This window comes from Lichenostomus cassidix, chromosome 1Ab, assembly GCF_008360975.1.
Source record: "Lichenostomus cassidix isolate B80296 chromosome 1Ab, HeHo_3.0, whole genome shotgun sequence".
NCBI classification, from domain to species: Eukaryota; Metazoa; Chordata; class Aves; order Passeriformes; family Meliphagidae; genus Lichenostomus; species Lichenostomus cassidix.
In genome coordinates this window covers 7,526,390-7,546,609 of record NC_139481.1, presented here as the reverse complement: position 1 = coordinate 7,546,609, position 20,220 = coordinate 7,526,390, and the positions used below count along the sequence as shown (strand labels likewise).

The following is a 20,220-nucleotide window of genomic DNA, read 5'->3' as shown; positions in this document are numbered from 1 at the left end:
GTGGATGACTGGGCTTTAATCAAGAATGTTGGAAGTTGAAAAGCTGGAATGATTCTTTTTTTTTGGCCAAGAGAGAGTACTTCAGCAGTGATACTGTTTAACCACCTTTCTAATTGATTTCCTCTAATTATGTAGGCTTTTGACCTTCGAGGGCTTTATTCTCATTGTTTTCAGTTGATAACATCCAAGAACATACAGTAATATTTCAAGTGTCTGGAGATAATAATGAAACAAGAATAAACAAACTTAACTCTTTAGTCACCATACCCCAGCTTTATGAATTTCCTGTCATTCAGGGTGATTGCCTAAACAACACTTCATCGGACATGACATAAACTCAAATGTGTGAGATCACTGGCAGGTCCAGTTTAAATGTCAAACTGATTGCCAGCAGCGATGAAATTTATTTCCATCTTCCCATTTACACAGTCCTACCATAGCAATGTAAATATTTGCTTGTCTAAAGGTCCTCAACAGTTTTAATCATAATTTAAATAAAGGGAGGTTAGCTTTTGTATTTTTTGCTGAAACAAAGACAATAGGTGTAACGTTATTGTGGCTAAATTAGCAGCTGTCATTTTTCCTTCCTTTTAAAGAGCAAACCATCATAATCTGCATATCCTCAGTCTCGCTCTTTGAGAAGCAACCTCACCAAGGATAATGGTTCTCATTCTGATTTAATCTCCTCATTGGGGAGTAAATTATAGCATGCTGTCTTATTTAAAAAGATTATTGCAGGATCCTAACTACATTCCTTTAATTTAAAAGGAGATGCAATTTGGCTGAATAAAGCCATAATTCAGGAAAACAATTTAACACAAGCTTAGCATTAAAACACATACTTTATATCTTTATATCTTCAATTATAATTAAGCATATGCATAAATTTACGTATATGCATACAAGTGGTTTCCTCATTGGATCTGGGATATTTTCATGTCTGCTGTATGCTCTGTTAAAAATAATAAAGTAATAAAGTACGACTACTACTAAAAAAAACCCAACTAAATAAAAATTATGGCAAGAGGCTGTAAAGCAGTCAAGAACACAAAAGCTGAATCAGGCTGAATTTCCAAGGTGAAAGACAGTTTTCAGTACTCGCATGTCTTTTTGAAGAATAATTCGAGCCTTATTACACAAGTGAGGTAATTGGGTCATACATGAATTTTCTGAATGAAAAGGTTATTCTAGTCTGCATCTCCAAAATGAAAAACAAACTCGCTTGTTCTTTTGATTTGGCTGACCTTTAATAAAGGAGCATTTTGTAGCAGTGGAAAGGTACTTCTGTCTGCGGCTGTTAGGAGAGTAATAAAAATACCGCTGAATGGAAAGACACCAGATGGAAGGAATGTCAACATACTGGAACTAATTTAGGAGATTGCTCTGATAGAGAGCAAAGGCATGAGGAGAATTCAAATGGTTCCAGTGTGAAGAGATTGGCCGCCCCTCTTAAACTAACAAACTAAAATCCTTACCCCAGGGTTACATGTAAACCAAATGGAATCAGCCCACAAGGAGGTAGTCCTTTGAGGGGGGGAAATCCAGCCCCCTCAGCATCAGCACTCACTCTGGCTTTTGTATTCTGTGAGCTTGGAGGAAGGGCAAAACTGCCTGCTTTTTTTTGATTTTGGTAGTAATTAAGTCCAAAGTGAACTGTCCTAATAGGTGTACAGTGTACCATTAAATCTTTCTGACTGATGTTTGCAGTGTGGGCTTTCAATAATTTTAGGGTGAGGTCCTTCCTAGCGTTGAAAAAGTGTAGTGAGTGTGTTCATTTGGTGTCAGATGTGTCCCGTGAGTTTCCTCAGTTTCCCATGAGTCACCTCAGAGGAGGTGACTTTGGTTTAGCTAGAGGGAAGAATTTGGCAGTAGGGTTGAAAAGAAGCGTGCTGAAGAGCAAGAGGTCAACCAGCACTATTTGGAAAATGGAAAGCTGTAGATAGAAGCTGAGTTCATAATTTCACAGCTTCTAAATATAAATAAGTGGAGAGGTTATAGCCAAGAATTATTGCTATAGCTGAACAACCTGTGAAAGAGGGACAGATTGTTCATGTTACAAAATGTACTTTGTCTCAGGTATGTCTTTGATAGCAAGAATTGAAATTGTTTCCCAGTCTCACATTTATGTTCTTCAAGGAACTTTGAATTCAGCAGATTTGGTTTCAATTACCAGCCTAGAAGTATAGAAAATTTTTTTTCTATCACTTTTAAAAAAGAAACAAACAAACACATTAGAATTAAGGGGGGAGTTAAAAAAAAAGTTGTAAGAAATATTTCTTTGACCACTGCATGATCAAAGCACCCTTTGCTGCTTGAGTTGCCAAGGCTTTTGGGGTGAACAGACCAAGCCCAAGCAAGCTTGTAGCCCACTGGAAAATGCTGTTTCTCCACATTGCTGTGGCCAGTGTCCTAGTACTTGGGTGATCTTCTGGGGATACAACCACATTGTTCCTCACACCTTGAGGAGGTTCATGCTGTTCCTGCTGCTGGTTCCTGGTGTGCTCTCACACTGCTGTCCCTGCTTTCCCTCCCCTGTGGCCACATGAAGTGCAGTCATCCCAGAAGTCAGTCCTTCAGCTGGCAGGCTCTGTCTGCTAAGGAGTTCTAGTGATTTGCAGCCACTGCTCTGCAGCAGCACTGGACAGCTATGGCTGAGCTAGTGCAGCAGCTCTCCTACCACATCAAGGTCCTGTTGCAGCTCTCAGTGTAACTCAGTTTGCAGAGTGGTGAACATAAACACAGTGGCTCAGAAATAAATGACACACAGCCCGTAGCAAGCATTTCTCCTGCTGCTGTCCCCTCTCATGGGTGGAGCTCATGCCTCATATCTAAGCAGCCCTCATCTCTTGATTTTGGATTGGCAGGCCATCTCTCCTGCTATCCGTGTCTGGCTGTTGATACTGACAGTTCTCCACTTACCTTATTTGCCCAGCCACTTGCAGAGTACTGATGGGTTGAAAGAAGCTGAAACAGCCCCACCTTACTCATCCGTGGCCTTCTTCCCTTGGCCTCTCACAGGGTTGAGGAGCAGCCTTGTATGACATGGCCATCCCAGAAGCAGCAAGTTTTGGGAAGTTCCTGGGGTGCAGCATCCTGCCAAAGCCATGCTTCTCTGCTGGCAGTAGGTGCAGCCAGGGTTCAGGCGCACTTCTAGGTGGGGGTGAGTTTCAGAATGAATGTGCAGTAGGATGGCAGGTAATAAATCATCTGCAACAAAAACAAAGAGGGAACCAAGCAGTCCCAGAAGCTATATGGAGGCAACCCGTCCATCATCAGTCACAGGTTACAGCCCAGGTGCTAACAGGGAAGTATATTTATTACCTCATTATTATTTGCAGTAAGTCAATCCAGCCTTTAATTAATGCCCTTTTCTCTTCCCCCAGCCGTTGGCTATGAGGCTTTCTTGAGCATATGTTTATAAAACTGCATGCTGTGCTCAGAAGGGAAATTCGGAAGTGCTTGTGTGAAACCTGCCCGACATCCTAAATGCTACTGTGAAAACTCCTGGTGTACTTGGCTGATGGTCTGAGACTTGCCAGAATCCCACCTTGTCATATGCCTGATAGTCTTGACTGCTGAATTCCTCTCTAAGGTTGTGTGTGTGTATAGACATAAATCCCACTGCCTTTCAACTTCAGCCACAGCTCTCATTTTAGATTTTTTGTCTGCTGTTGAGTTCCCTCTCTGCAGGAAGTAGCTCTGTGCCCTCTCATGATGTTCAGCTGGTACGGTGGGGGTGCTCTGAAGGGAAGTGATGCAGTTGTAAAAAATACCTCCCTATTCACCTCTGCTCCTGGGTGGAGAAACAAATTGCTGTTTGATTCTGTAATTGTTCAGATATGGTAATGGTGAGGAGACTCTGTAATGTCATCTAAGTTCAAGGATAGTTTCCCTCTCACAGTGCTCCCTTATGAAGAAGAATGTGCTGGTAAACTGAAAGCCAGATATGAGTTACTGGAATGATTCTGTTCTCATTGATTCTATTGTGGCTTTGTGACAAAAATTTGAAATTTGGAACAGGGATTTACACTTTCCTAGATTCAGTTTGAAGGTATTATTTCAGTTTCCTAGAGGGTGTAAGAGAAAATTTGAAATGGAAAGTGCTTTTGAATGCACATTCCTCCAAACCAAATGCTTTCCACCTCATGTCTGTAGAAATGTTGGAAAATATATCTGGATCAGGGCTTGTATTAATATGGTACATTTGAGTCCAAAAAAATTAGATTTTAGAATTTAAAACTTCAGAACATCAAGAATGATTTGAGAAAACCGTTATGACTGAGTGATGAAGGCAAAACATTAATAAAAGCACAGCCTGGCAGAATGCTCTATTGTGGCAGCACCTGGTAGAGCATCAGCTTGTGGGGCAGGAAGAGCCAAGGGCAAATGTGCCTCTGAGCTGAGGGTGGTCCTTGGTTGGAGCTGCCAGGGACATGCATTCCCATGAAAGTGCACTGAGATAATTTGTGCTGTGGGGCAACTTCACCTCTAGGTGCATGATACAGTAACCCCTGACTCATGGAATCAGCTGGGGGGAGTTTTGTTGTCATTGTGTTGTTTATCTGTTTGTTTTAAACCACATCACTTACATGAATGTTCTCAGTGATTTATCTCAGCTTACTGAAACGATTTCTTTTTGCGTTCTTAAACAAGCCTGTACGTAACAAGCCTTTCTGAGCTTAGAGAAATGGATGTGTGCATTACTGTTTTATTGGTAACACACCACAGAACTTCCCTGTATGACACGGGGTATGTTCAGTTTTTCCCAGACAGTATCAGTCTGTCATTCTTGGAGAGGATACTGTATGTATAATCCATCCAGAGACGGCTTTTCCAGTTTCCGAAGTTTATTGCTAATGAGGATGCACATAGGATGTAATCGCTGGCAGGAGCCTCTGCTTCGGGGTACAGTGAGGCCAGCAGACAAGTAAGCAGCCAATTTTATCTGGCTGTTTGCTCTCCCTTTTATCAGAGCTGTTTGGCTGGGGTTCAGGGGTGTTAGAGTGAACTGCAGAGGCTTTGGCTTGCAGATTTGAGTGACAAGGTGTGAGAGGACATGAGACAAAGCCTAAGAGAAGCAAATATCTGTGTGTTGAGAGAGGCAGCTTCACATTTCACTGCAAAAGCTGGAGCTTAATTCTGGTTTTATTCTTTTAAAGTCACTAAAGGCTACTGGCTGAGCTTTGCTAAAGAGATATAGGAAGGCATCATTACAGTAGGGCTGGTCAGAACTAGCATCTGTTTGTAATAAACCCTTTAACCTCGTTAATTTTTACATGCCTTGCTGCCAGCGTGACCAGTGCTGCCACAGATAAAAAGAAAAGGGAAATCACCATGTTTTCATATAGCAGTGGTTATTTATGGCAGGTGCAGGAAGTTTCCAGTGGGTTGCAGTGGATTTTTGGTGTCAAAAGGGAAGAACTATTTAGCATCCAGGACATTACAGCAATTCCAGACTATTAACAGCCTGCTTTACTAGATTAAATATGAGTTATCTGCCACTCACAGTGAAGTCCTTGACAGCATGTGACACAGAGCCCTGTCAGCCCCAAAGAAGAGCTGGGCTGTGACGTGTGTCAGATGGATTTTCCTCACTCTGCTTACGCTGGAGCTGTGCAGTGCTGGTGGCTCTGCGCAAGCGATGGGATTACAGCACAGTCTGTGCCATGCAGTGGGACATGTGCTGCAGGCAGCAGATAAGGAAGCTTGGGGATGAGCTGGGGGCATGAGGTGGGGTAAAGAGTCTCACTGACAAGAGCTGTACAGCTCTGGAGATGTTGCAGCCACAGAAAGCACAGCTGTCCAGGCTCACTATGCTGTCACACAGAGTTGGGATGGAGGAGGACACATCCATCGGTTTGCTTGCTGGATTTTGGTGGCAGCCGAAAGCCAACCAACAGTCATTGCAAGCCAAGTGGCAATCCTGGATCAGTCTTTAAAGACAAGAATTCATTATGGCTTTCCAGATGATATGAGTGCTCCTGTTTGCTTCTGTCCTCTGGCCTCAAGCAGGCTACTGGTAAGAGGAAGTCCCTGCTGGAGCAGGAGGTAGGATTCAGGTGCTACTGGCACAAGTGTCCTCACCTCACTAGGATGAGTTGACTTTGCCACCCTGTGACTCCATATTACTGGAAACAAAGAGCTTCCTTTGTGTAGCCATATCAAAGTGAGGATAACCTCAACTTCCTTCTCTTGGTCTGAGATGTCGTAATCTTCCTCTGGTAAAAAGTAGCTTTGGAACTTACTTTTTGTAGTGGGATTGGTAGTACATCTTTCCAGGATGCAGTGGTGGTCTAGGATGTGTTCAGACATTCTGAGTGTTCTTCACTCTTTAAAGCCTCACTTTTCAAATAGATTGAATCAACTGTGGTGTTTTTTCTTTCCTTTTATTCTGCGCAGTGTTTGAAAATAAAGATAAGATTGTGATCATCATGGAGTATGCAAGTAAAGGAGAGTTGTATGATTACATCAGCGAGAGGCGGCGATTGAGTGAGAGAGAGACAAGACACTTCTTCCGACAAATAGTCTCTGCTGTGCATTACTGCCACAAGGTGAGCAAAGGATTTCATTGTTGAAAATGCTGTTTCAAGGCTTGCTGGCATATATTTCAAAGCATGTCTGAGGAAACAGCATTCATTATTAAGTATCAGAGCACATGATTTTATCAGTACAACAGGAGATCTTCATTAAAAGTGCTACACTGAACCTTTTTTAAAGACTAATGTTTTCCTGTGTTATGGCAGATACTAACCACACCCTTACTTTAGCCCTACATTACATTTTTGCCCTTGAAATAATTCTCCTGGCATTAAAACCAAAAAATTACATCAACCAGAGAAGGCATTCCATATAACCTCTACAACATTAGCATTAATACATTCAAACAAATGGCAGTTTGCAATTTGAATATGCTAGTAAACAATTTTAGAATAGGAGATGCAATATATGAAAGAAAAAGCCAAGAGAAAGCTCTGAGGTTCATGTATGAGCTTTAGCATGTACTTACTCTGGATAGGTAACAGTAACTTTACCAAAAGTAGTGCAAAAGATACCATTTGCTAATGACCTTATCCATCATTGTACCCACTTGGAATGACAAATTAAGTAATTAAACCCAAGGTAGCTGACTGGCTGTCAACATGGACCTTTTATCCCTGCTTATGAAACAGCTGCATAGAGCCAAAACTTGTATGAGGCTGAGGGCAATGAGCAGCTAACACAATTTGTATTTGAGTTCTTAAAACACTTAAATCTGTACTTGAATTCTGATAAATGAGGGGGTTTTCCAAGTCCTCACTGCGTAGTGCTGAAAAGCTGCAGTGCCATCCCTGATGCAGTTAACTTCCCCAAGTTTCTTTAAAGAAGGCTCTGACCTACACCCAGCCTGTTTGCTTCCATCCCTGACATTTACAGTCCTGTGGGATTATAACTCCCCCAATCCACGTGGCTGCTCACTGAGGAATGAGGCCTTTGGTGGAGGCTCACGTCACTGACAGATACTGCTTTCTGCTGCTTGGGAAGGATATACTGCTTGCACACAGTGGGGGCAGATCCAGGATGAAATGAAGTTCCGAAAAGACACCCCCCAGCCCTCCACCCCCCAGCCCCTGCTGGTTTAGAGTCTCTGTGGGAGGACAGATTCCAGTCATTCTTCCCTTAACCACACACCAAGTGACTAATGCAGCGCCTGTCACTAGTCACTGGGCCATGAGTGTTATGACAGCGAATTCAGCCCTGAAATGTAGATGCAAAGACCACCCTGCCAGCTCACCTTTCATTTTCCCAACATTTTCTCATGTTCTTCCCCTTTTTTTTCTTTCTTGTTTCAGAACGGTGTTGTCCACAGGGACCTAAAATTGGAAAACATTCTTCTTGATGACAATTTTAATATTAAGGTAGGTTTCTTTTTCTCAGCTCCTCAGAATGGATTTGCATGTTCTGTAACATTTTTACCCAAGGTATTAGAAGAGCCAGTGTTATGGTAACAGCTACTAAGCAACAGCATCTGGCAAGAGACTCAGAGGTTTAGAGGTTGGGGGAAGACACCACTGATTCCCAGTCATACACAATAAATGAAGCTTTGCATGCTTTGGGGTAGAAAGACCTGTCCTGACTCCCAATGCAGTATCTATCCACTGGTAGAAAACAGCAGAGCATTTCGTGCAGTTGGGCTTATTGTACAAATGATATTATTGCTGGCTGCTTCTGGGCCTAGGAAAAAACTCTTCTGGTCTACAGGGTTCAAGTGCCTCCTACAGAACACTCTGAATGTTCTTTTGATCATGGCTGGAAAATAAGCAAATCGAGTTTCAAAATAAACCTAGTAAAGCACATGTGCTTCATTAGGAAATGGCCTTGGAACTTCAGACACAAACGTATACTTTGGATAGTGATGTCAGTGATGTCATTTCCATGCCATTTCTCCCCAGTGAAAGCACAGGAATGACCTTTTTTCCTGTCTTTTTATTCTATTGTTTATAGCTGTAGCACAAAGTTAAATAATGCAGAGATTTAATTTCCAGTGTAATTTCCTATATATATCCTATATATATTCCTATATAAAGTAAGTGTAATTTCCAGTTGGCTGAACCTGTTTCACTTTCAACTTTGTTCCTCCTTGGGTAGCTGGATGTGCTCATCTATTGGCAAACAAGCAGAGGGAAGAACACCAAAGAGTTTCTCCTGATGCTTGAGCATCCTTTTTTAATTAAAAAAGTAATCAAGAAGCTGCTTGCATAACCCAGTATCTAAATAGCCTGGGTCTTCCTTTTGTCTCCCCTAAAAGCCCTGGGGCTGCAGGCAATGCCTTCTGTGCTTCACACTGGAGAGATTGTCTTCATTTCAAGCTGATGTGCAATGGAAATGGAAAGTAACATGTGGTAGCTGCCATCTGTGTAACGCTGATGACAGAAGCTAACTTGGATCAACTAGTGGATTAAAGGCACATAAATATGTGGTTTCCAAAAATAGGCTTTTACAGAAGGCCCATCCAATGCACTATTTGGATGTTTTGCTGTTAGCATCCAGCGTTGGAGCAGACCTCCCCACTCCTGTTCCTACAGGGACGCTGTCTGCAGCAGCCAGAGCTGTTCTCAGCACTGCTGGAAACAAAAAGTAGCCTTTCTAGGACATTGTATACGAATCAGGCTTCCGCAGGCAGGATGACCTTTCTTTCCACATTGCACGCCAAACTATCTTCCCAGCTAATCAGAGAATTCTTGGGAGAAAAGAGGAATCTGTGGAATTTGCTAGCTGTGGTGGGCTGGATCTCTGCACTGTGGCCCTCATATGCAAAACCAATCACTTCCTCCAGCCTCTGGGGAGCTGAGCTTTGTCAGAAGGCTCCAGTCCCGCCCCTCTCTGCTCCATGGGAGTTGTTCTCCTGTGGATAGAGCAGAAGGATGGGGCCAGGACAGGTAGCTCTGTGTTCAGTCCACACCTGGAGCTGACCCAGGGGCTTCAGAACCACAGATGCATTTCAGCTGCCATAGCGAGTGGCACTGCTGTGGAAGAAATTCAGGTGGCTGTACCTCCCCACATGCCTTCCCATCATTTGGGTGTCTTTTTCTTGAAAGTTTCCCTTTCCTGACTTGAATTGTGTTTAAGCTGCTGTAGGTATTTTTCATATTTCCAGCCTTTCCTCGGCTACTTCTCTTCAATGTTAATGCCTCTCAGCAGGTAGAGCTTGTTCTGGGCAAGGGTTTCTTTGCTGTCCCCTAGTAATTCCTTCTGCAAAGAGTCTCATGAAACTGAAAAACAGACTGAACTCGGGAAGGTGTTGGTATTTCATACATCTTACAGTCAATGGTGTTTGAATTTGGATTGCTTCAAGAGGTGCCTTTTGGTATGGTTTTCCTTTTCCTCTGTGCTCTCTTTTTCTCTTTTTTAAACCTTGTGACTAAGGTCAGCTTTGAATACTTGATGTTAAGCATACAGCCACTATTTCCCTGATGCTGATGCTGTGGTTTCTGTGTTACTTGCACAGAATTTTACTCCCCACTTTTCCTTTGTTTCGCTAAACAGTAACCGTTGGCAAGGAAACACATATGGAACTGTAAATTATTTATTAGGAGTAAATTTATCAGGTCCTTGTTCTGAGAGTATTTACATGTGGTTTATTCAGGCAGAAAAAAATGCAGTTTTGGGTTTGGTATTGACTGATGGCTTCAAGTACTCAGAGGAAGGCATTTTCTAGAAATGGAGTGATAGTCTTATCTGTACTTTCCTAGTATTTATATTTCATTCAGTGGATTACAAACACAAAATTGGCAATTCGATTATAAGAATGAGAAAATTAAAGGAATCTCTTTGTTCTTGGGTGCAATGTGCAATTAAATACATTTTTCTGATGAAGCCAGTGATCTGTGCATTATGATTCACAAAGGCATGTCATAATAATGTGAAGAAAAAATAAGATGTTGTAAAAATAGATCCCTATATAGCAGCTTAAGCAATACTTTTCAAACTGGAAATAAAGAGGACAAGGAATCCATTAGAAATTATCTGACCTAAAAGGGCCCCTGGCCATTTTACTTGCTACTACACTAACTTGGAAACCATTCTTAAGCTGTAGATAATTGAAGGAAGGTCATAAAGGAGTGTATGGAGACACAGGAGGGTTGGGGTTTTTTGTAAGAGCTGTGATGGTGAGTTAAAGTCTCTGGAAGCAGAGTCATGTGTTAGAATACAGCAGCAAGGAAACACCAGTGTCTGGAAGCAATAAAAAATTAGACATTTTGAAGAGTCCTGCATGTCCACAGGCCCAGAGATTGAGGACAAGAAGGGGAAGAAAGTGATCCAATCTGTGGTGTATTTTTAGGTTTTTCATGGACTGGTTATATGCAGTACTATTTCCTGCAGCTTTTACTAAAAACCGCTAAATGCAGCAAAGAGAAATGAATCAAATGAGTTTCAAACCCTTGTGAGACTGAACATGCATACATATCTGACATGCACAGCTGGAGGTGGGCAGGGTCAGGCAGGCAGGAAGGCCAAGGCAGCTCCAGAGCATTGAAAAAGCTGACCTGAAGTGGAGAGTGAGGAAACCCTTTGTGGAAAGAGATTCACAGTGGCTTTAGGCATTTGCCTTTGGTTGTCTCCAGAAAAGCCTTTGGTGGTGCCTGCTACTCTTCGTGAGTTTTGCAAGGACTCGGCATGCTGGGGTTTGGTTCACTGTAGTTCTGGATTTACTGGAAGAAATAGCAGCAGGGCAGATATGGAGCTGCTGCCTCTGTTTGCCCATAGCTCCTGCAGGTTGGGCTGATGAGGACAACATGTTCTCTGAGAGAGCTGCAGTTCCCTCCAGTGCCAAAATCTTCAAAACTGCATGCAGGGACATGGGGAGCAACTGCTGCCCCCTCTGGAAGCCAGGAAATTAATGCCTGTTGCTGGGCTGTCCAAGTTCTGCCCCATGCTACAAGCTACCCCCAGGGTGTGGGACACCTCTGTCACACAGCCTGGCACCATGGAATGGCCTCCTTGTTCCCAGGAGGGATGGGAATGGTTTCTGGGCTGGGCTGGGAATTGCAGCTCAAAGAGATGTCTAGCAGAGGCTGACGTAAACCATATGATTGACCCCAAAGTGATAGAAGAATGGAACAATGCAAGTCTAACAGTAACATAATCCTGCTAACTGCACATTCTCCTGGGCTGGTAAGGGGACACCAATCAGACTACCCACTAAAACCCCGTGAGGGTTTCATATATACAGAGTGAGTGTATGGAATTGGGATTTACTTTGCCGGAAGTCTCACCAACTGCACATACATTTCATTTGCTTTAAGAGAACTAATTATTTCTCTGTCCGCAGTACAGACTGACAGATTCTTAAGTGGGATAAAACCGACAATTTCCATGAGTGTGAACTTGGTGGAATTTATATTCCACACTTCAACAATAAATTACATCTGGTTTATCATAGCTAACAGTAAATATGAAACATACACTCCTGAAGCAAGGGGAATAAAAGTCCACTTTTCTGCTCCTCCCAATTTAGGAAGTTTTTTTGACTTGATGCCTTAGTCCCATTTAAGTGCCAAGAACATGAAGTAATGTTGGCTTCTATTAATCTTGTTTTGGGGGGCATGACAGTTTTAATGGGAAAAGCTGATAAACATCAGTCTGTGAGTATGGGAGTGGACTGTAACATAAATACTCTTTTCCTGAATGGTCAAAATGAAAACATGAATGCTCAAGTCTGAGAGTTTCTTAGAGTGAACAATGGTATGTGTATCCCTATATATATATTCATGCACATCCACATGCATTTTATACATTCCACGGTGTTAAGGGAATGTATTTTCATAAGGAATCACACTGTGCAGTGTTTGTCCTTGTCTTAGCTGCATCCTGAGCTAAAATAAAACTCAGTGACCAGCACGAATTTTTAACACTGAAACGATCCCATTCTTCCCCTGATTGACAGGGCACACTTCATAAGGCTTAAAACCAACTTCCTGCAAGCCAGGCAGGGTGACTTGATAAGAAAGTGGAATTTAAGGCAATTAAGTGCAATCTGAGCCATGAGAATATGTTTGCAGACTGCAATTGTACACCAGCTGTTTTCAATGACATTCCAGCCATACAATGAAGATTTTACAAACCACATTTATTTAAGGGTTGAATTTTCTGCTGTGGGTTGATAATAGTCTGTCTGAGGGACTGAGTGAATTCAATCTGTGAATGGACATGGTGAGATGAATTAAAATTAATGAACAGGAATCAGCTGCTCTTTCAGCAGGATGAGTCCAAATTGTCAGTGAAACACCTACACAAGCAGAACATCAAAACAGGGGAGGGTGAAGCATGAAATCTCATATCTGACTTGTGACTTTAAAAATTGTGTAAAAATGGTATTTTGGAAAAGTTTGTATTTATAATGTGAAAGTATCTAACAACTACACCTATATATGTATTTGTATCTCTTATGAAGTGTATATACATTCCTGTTTTAGTCTCAACTGTGTCATTTTTCGGTGTAGCTGTGGGAGTTTAGAGAGTAGAGACAAAGACTTCACCTCTGCCAAGAGTTCACTAAACATTGCAATTAGACAGGTGTTAGAGGCATTGATGATACACATTTTAGAAAGCCAAGAGTGAATGATGGTGCTGGCAAATCCTTTTCTTTTCCATTCACTTTGTGTTTTCTTGAATTTTCTCTTGTGAAGATTCCTGGGATTTAATTTCTTTCTGGTAGAAAAGACACGAATAAGGTGATGAAAACCCAGAGAAAACTCCTGTCTCTTATAGCTGTAATACCTTTTTTATGCCTGTGCTTTATGTCTTCTGTGTAGGCATTATGTTGATTGTGGGCAGTAATACAAGTATCTCTGGGAAGCAGAAGCATTTGGGTTTTAAACAAGATAAAAATGAGATTTGTTGCCTTGTGCCAGAGAAACAAAGAAAATGCAGAGGTTGTGGGAGTATTTAGTGTTGCTATCCTCAGCCTTTGTTTCGTAAGAACAAGAACAGAGAATTGAAGTAAACAAAACACTTGGACCTGATCCTGCAATTCCTACATGGGCAAAATTCCCAACAGTCCCAAGGGAAGTTTTGTTTGTGTTGGGAAAGCCGGATTTGGGCCCATTGTTTCCAGTTAGGAACCAGACTTGTGTTTATTATCTCATGATAGACATCTCGTGGGCTTAACAGCTCAGATTGCTCAGCCCCATGTCCCTGAATCTGGAAGAGTGAGCCCTGCCTCACTTTGCCCCTTGTTCAAACATAGCTACATTCCAGATGATTTAAAAAATCACTTTTTCCAGTAATGCTTAGCTTCCTGTAACACTCCTGCCCCCCTCCTCCTGTTGAATTTAAAGGTCTTGGCTTTTGGCTTGCATGTGTGTGATAAGCAGGGTGGTACTTTCTGCTTGCTTTCCTCTGGTATTAATGATTATACAAGATGAAGAGCAGTCAGTGGCCAGCAGGCTTCCCAGTTTGAGATTGCCTTTGCAAACATAAGCAGTTTATCCAGGATAAGATTGCCAGCTGATGGTTGTGCAGTCAATTGGTTGCCTGTCTGTGAAAGGAACCACAGCATCCTTGTTCCTAATCAGGATTTGACCTAGGAACCTTCTTCCCTGAGGAATCTTTAGAATGAAATGTAAAATCCACATCAAGTTCCTCACCCTATGGCAGAGGCAAATATTGCTAAGTCTTTCCTGATAAAGGATTTGTTGCTACTTTAAGAAACCATTAATATTACAAATGCTTTGTGCAATTCTATTTGCAGATTGCTGATTTTGGACTCTCCAACCTTTATCATAAAGACAAGTTTCTGCAGACCTTTTGTGGAAGTCCACTGTATGCTTCCCCCGAAATAGTTAATGGACGGCCTTACAGAGGCCCAGAGGTAAGGAGGGTCACTTTTTCCATGGGGATGTCTTTGTTGATAATGTTCTTGAGGGATAATCTTAATGCAAATGCTACTGTACATGTGAGTTCACTTGGGTCTGTCCCATATTTGAAGTTCATAAGCTGCCTTCACTTGCTTTAGTTTGCATTGCCTGGGGGTGGTTAGTGAGATGTTAGGTGCCAGTTTGCCCAGCAGTAGGTGCAGCTGGACATGGTGCTGCTCTTGTGGTGCCAATGGCAGGGAGAAGGGCAGGGATCAGCTTTCCTGGGCTTCACAGGGTTGTGTCTGTATTTCAGGTTGACAGCTGGGCCCTCGGTGTATTGCTTTACACTCTGGTTTATGGAACGATGCCCTTTGATGGCTTTGATCACAAAAATCTCATCAGGCAGATCAGCAGTGGAGAATATCGTGAGCCAACACAGACCTCAGGTATGAAAAAAGAGTGAGGGCCATGGTCTGAGCTTACAGCAGTTCAGAATGGAGTGTTTTGTTCAGCCCCTTCCAGCACTATAAATTCCCTTTTGGGTACAGCATTTACCAAAAGCCCTTTTGAAACTAAAGTTTGTAGCAGATCGATTTTGTTGCCTTGGGGAGGCTGTAACAGGCTCTTTTAAGTAGATCTGTGACAGTGGAAGGTCTGTTAGCTATTGCAAGTGGAATTGTTCAGACAAGCTGTAAGCTGATACAACATTCTGGTACAGATCAGTCCTCTAACTACACTGTGGTCTGTCACAAGCACAGAGAAGGTGAATGCTCAGAGCAACACAGTCTCTCATTAAAGAAGACAGGCAGAAATCTGAATTAATGCCACTGTGTCCACAGTGGTTTCTAGGAGAGCACCTTAAGCAGTCACCTGACAGAAAATCATCAGCTAAGTCTGGCTCATTGATTATGACTCCTTCCATCTTTAAATATATATGCATATATTATATTTAAATGAATATTTATCTTGTATCAGTTGTTTGCCATCCCTTTAAAGTTTCCGTCTTCTCACTCTCTGTATGAAAATAAACCTTTAAAATACACAGAAGACTACATAGTTTATGGAAAAAGTAAATACAGAAACAATTATGTGTAGATCATTTAAAATACCCAAATTCCATTTTGTTTTCCTCTAAGATTTGTCATTAGAATCAATGGATAGGTGAGTTACTTCAGTAACATGGAACTATTCACTGTCTAATACAGTACAAACATTAATTAATTTGATAGCCCAGTGTGCATTTTCCAGAGTGAATCACATTCTTCTGATAAAAAGTAGTACTCAGAGGCATTTTCCTTCATTGACTGATGGTCAAAGCCTTGTTCCCTTTCACTTCTCCTGTTGTATGGAGCATTATTTTTGCTCATTTGATTGGCTTCACATTTCCACTTTAGAATGCCCATGTTCTAAAAATGTTCTGTGCCATTCTTCATCTGCAGATGCTCGTGGTCTTATCAGATGGATGCTGATGGTGAACCCTGAACGCCGAGCAACCATTGAAGACATTGCCAACCACTGGTGGGTTAACTGGGGCTACAACAGCAGTGTCTGTGACTGTGATGCCATGAGGGACTCCGAGTCCCCACTACTGGCAAGGTTCATTGATTGGCATCACCGTTCTACTGGCCTCCAACCAGAGACTGATACCAAAATCAAGTGCCTTTCCAAGCCCAAAGGTCCTGAAGTCACACTAGAGAGACAAAGGTCTCTGAAAAAATCGAAAAAGGAAAATGACATTGCACAGTCCATCCAGGAAGGAGGAGCTGAAAATGCAACCAAACCGACCTCCAAGAGACCCAAAGGCATCCTGAAGAAAAGGAGCAACAGTGAGCATCGCTCTCACAGTGCAGGTTTCATTGAAGGAGTTGTCAGCCCAGTGTTACCCTCTGCTTTTAAGCTGGAGCAAGAGTTGTGTAGGACTGGTGTGGCCATTAAAAGTGTTGTAGAGGGAGAGGTAGCTGGCAAATATGGCACTAAGCAGTCTTCACTAATGCCAAAAAAAGGAATCTTAAAGAAGACTCAGCAGAGGGAGTCTGGCTATTACTCCTCTCCAGAAAGAAGCGAATCTTCTGAACTCTTGGACAATAATGATGAGACAGTAAAGAGTGACACTTCTCCAGGGGTCACAGAGCCATCCAGAAATGGGTCTTACAGCCATTCCTGCAGGCGCAAGGGCATCTTGAAGCATAACAGCAAATATTCTACCAACAGCACTGAACCTGCTTTGATTAGCCCTGACACCCCAACGCTGGAGGCCATGGAAGAAATGGTCTTGCCTGGGGACGCATTACCTCGAAGCTACAGTCGCCCTTCCAGCGTGATTAGCGATGACAGTATTTTGTCCAGTGACTCGTTTGATTTGCTGGATTTGCAAGAGAACAGGCCAAACAGGCAGAGAATACGGAGCTGTGTCTCTGCTGAAAATTTCCTCCAGATCCAAGACTTCGAAGGACTTCAGAACCGCCCACGGCCGCAGTATCTAAAGCGTTACCGCAACCGTCTGGGGGACAGCAGTTTTTCTCTTCTCACAGACATGGATGATGTGACTCAGGTCTACAAGAAAGCCCTAGAGATCTGCAACAAGCTCAACTAGAAGAGGGAAGATGGAAAAGGGAGGGAAGGGAGTTGTTCTGTGTACCTTTATGGTGGAGTAAGCCAGGTCACTGATTTGCTGACAATGGTAGGTTTTGATTCAGTGGAGCTGAGTGTACCTACTTAGCTGAACTCCTAGGAAAGTAGCCCCAAAGCCATCTCACACTTCTCTAATTTTGTGTCCTCAAAGTATTACCTACCTGACCAGAGAAAAACCTTTGGTCTTTGTATCTGTGATGAAAGCACATCAGGAGCTAGCAGACAAAAGCATCAGGATTTGATGGCTCAAAGTCAAAGCTAGACAGAATTAAAACTGGAAGTGAGGGACACACGTTTTGAGAGGTTTGTAATAAATCTTAGATAAGCTTTATCAAGAGATGAGCTGAATTCTTCGAGTCAAATTTGGATACCTCTTAGAACAAGAGGCTTTATTTCCCCCTGAAGTTATTCATCTGGGTACAGTGATTGCACAGTGGGAATCTTTGGCTGGCATTATGCAGGAAAGCAGGCTAGGTGGTCACCATGGTCCCTTCCACCAGGGTGACCTGAGAGGTTCTGAACGTGTTCTAAGATAATTTGAGAGTCTTGCCCCCGAAAGGCCTCGTGAGGTGTTTGTGGACAAGTGATGGATCCATATCTGGATCCATATCTGGACCTCCAACAGTATCCAGAGCCATTGCTCTTAGTGAGCAGAAAGTTCTAAAATTGTTTCCTCCTACTGCTCCTACCAGCAAAAACAGAGCCACAGAAATGATAATGGGAACTGGAAGGGCAATGGGTGTTACCAGCAGCTGACCTTTTCAATGACCTTTTAAGGCATTTCAACCCATATGTTCAATCTGTGACTCTTTCAAAATGGCCAGCCAGATGAATGCCCAGACAAAGGTGGATCTGACAAAGGGTCTAACCCTCCAATCTGGAGTTCAGTCACTGCCAGCAAATGGTGCTACCTTGCTGCTAGCTTGTAGTATTTGGGGGTGACAGTAGTTTGTGACCAGAATGTTAGGTAAGGAAAAGGTTGTAGAATGTAGGAAACGGTTAGAGGTCAGAAGGTTAGTGGAAAGATGCCTTTCTCCAAATGAAAATGTTTCTAGGTTGGTGGTAATGGAGCAGAAAGAATTGAGTGATGAAATGATAAAGGTAGATTTAATAACAGAGTTAGCAAAACATTGTGGGCCTGCCTCTGTCTAGTGTAGCTGGTACTGAGTGTGCAATGATAGCAGTTTGAAAAAAAAAGGATATGTGTTTGTGTTCTCAGACATATCCAGCTATCCAGACCGAAGGCTTCAACTCCCATAAAGGTACCACGTGGGTCTACTGGATTACCTGAATGTAAGCCTATGTCAGAAAGGCTCTGTGTGTTTGACAGGCCTGGGCAAACTGGAATCTTCAGGCCTATTTCAGTCTCATTTCCATGAGCACATAGCCCCTGGCTTTCTTGGAGGTGCACTGGTGCGATTAAATCACAGGTTTCAGCCTATGATGTCAAATGATCCACAGCTGCAAAGCTTGTACCTACACTCATACCCAGAGCAGAGGGGCATGGGGCAAGTTCTGGTCTCCTCCTGCCCTGGAACTGGAACTGAAAGCAGAGTTTGACCCACTGTGTCCCAAATCCTAGAGATGGTGCAGAAACTGAATAGAGTACCTCTGGGGATTCCTTGGGAATCGGGGATAAGTCCATATATCGTTGGCATCTGGGACAGGGAGCTATTTCACTTGCAGATTCCTCTTATTCAGTGTATCATGGTACTTAAATCTGCTGGTTCCTCCTAAAAATCAAGTGAGCTGCCTTGCATAAAGATGAACCAGCTTGAGTTTCCTAAATCAGTCAATCTGCCTCTGTGGAGAACATTTACTTATTGCTTATTTACTTACACTGGACCAAATCTCTCTGAAATAAACAGCATCAATACCATGAAATCTCTGAGAGATGTGCTCTCAGGTGGTCAAGTGAAATCTGGCTCGCTGTCATTTGCTCAGGAAGGGCAACTGCAGGTCACTTCTCTCCAGATGTGTACCTCTCTGTATGATACTCAGACGTCTCATCTTCTCTCCCAAGCCCTGCATGTGCTCTTTGACCCCAAGCCAGCACCCCATTTTGCAGTGTGTTGAGTTAACAGGTTTGCTGTGGTGCATTTTAAAACAACTCCACGTAGTCTCCATGGCCTTTCTGAAGCAAGGCTGGATGTGCCCTGCAGCCACAGCTTTTAACCCATGCCCTGGGGTGGGAGAGCTGCATCCTCAGCTGCTGGGAGTCAGTGCTGTCAGCATCACTCCAGTGGGGTTACTGACACCTTCCCTGCACATCTGGCACTAAAAAGTGGATTTGTAGAGGTTTCAGGATGAAGGGAACTCAGCTGGCCGTGGCAGGGAAGTCAGGAGCACCCCAAGGCTCCTATCTTGAGGTTTTTGCCCAGGCCTGCTTCCTTGTGTAAAAATGTGAATGAGTGAGTGACTGCTTGCTGCCAAACTGGAAATGTTATGTAGGGATTTACTGGCATGTTACTGGCATGTTACATGTTTACTGGCATGTTATCATTCCTAGAAGAGAAGAAAAAAAAAAAAACTTGACTGCACATTGTTACTATTAGTGTTGTGATTCTTATTTAATTTTTTTTGTAATACAAAGTCAACTTTTTTATTTGAATTTGTCTTTTTTTTTTATTTATTGGTCTGAAAGCCATTTCAAAGTTATAATAATATATTTGGTGTAATTTAATTGGTGCAACATTATTTTACAGCTCCGGCCAAAATTGTTTGGTGTTACTTTTTGGGTTTTTTTTGTTTTTTTCTCCCAGTCCTTGGTTGGTTTGAGCTCTACGAGGCACACAGGGAAAAACGCTGGATAATCACCCGAAGAGTTTGTATTTTTAATCTGATACTGTTTTTTATTAAATAAAATGAAATTAATGTAACTGTGAAGAGTCTCTCTCTCCCCCTTTTCTTTTTCACTGTGCATCAGCATGAGCCAATGCCAAATGGTAATGAACTTGTCATGCAGAAAATACAGCAGTATCTCAGCACTTTGTACCAAGTTGTTTATAAAAACCTTCTTGGCTCATTTGTGCATTTGAACATCATGTGGGTGGCCACAGAGACTGCCTTGCTGTGGAGCATTTGGCACTGCAAAGCACCCAGAGGAAAGCTGGGTGGAGAACAGCTGACTGGGGGTTTTCTGGTGAGGATAAATGAGGTTTGTGGGCCAGGTGTGCTGTAGGTGAGACACAGCTGGCTGAGCAGACACAGCACAGCTCATCCGTAGCTCAGACAGATGGGCATGCTCCTTTCT

The 20,220-nt window shown here is 42.7% G+C and overlaps 1 protein-coding gene across 1 annotated transcript in view; it reads left to right on the top strand.

Moving 5' to 3' along the window:
* The window catches only part of NUAK1 (NUAK family kinase 1), a 46,980-nt gene extending 27,127 nt beyond the window's left edge, over nt 1–19,853 (top strand). The window contains exons 3-7 of the mRNA XM_085049666.1: nt 6,400–6,551; nt 7,830–7,895; nt 14,231–14,350; nt 14,650–14,782; nt 15,776–19,853. Coding sequence (XP_084905792.1) covers nt 6,400–6,551; nt 7,830–7,895; nt 14,231–14,350; nt 14,650–14,782; nt 15,776–16,929 — 1,625 coding nt within the window. The 3' untranslated portion in view covers nt 16,930–19,853. The remainder of the gene's footprint in view (nt 1–6,399; nt 6,552–7,829; nt 7,896–14,230; nt 14,351–14,649; nt 14,783–15,775) is intronic.
* Nucleotides 19,854–20,220: the final 367 nt, after the last annotated feature.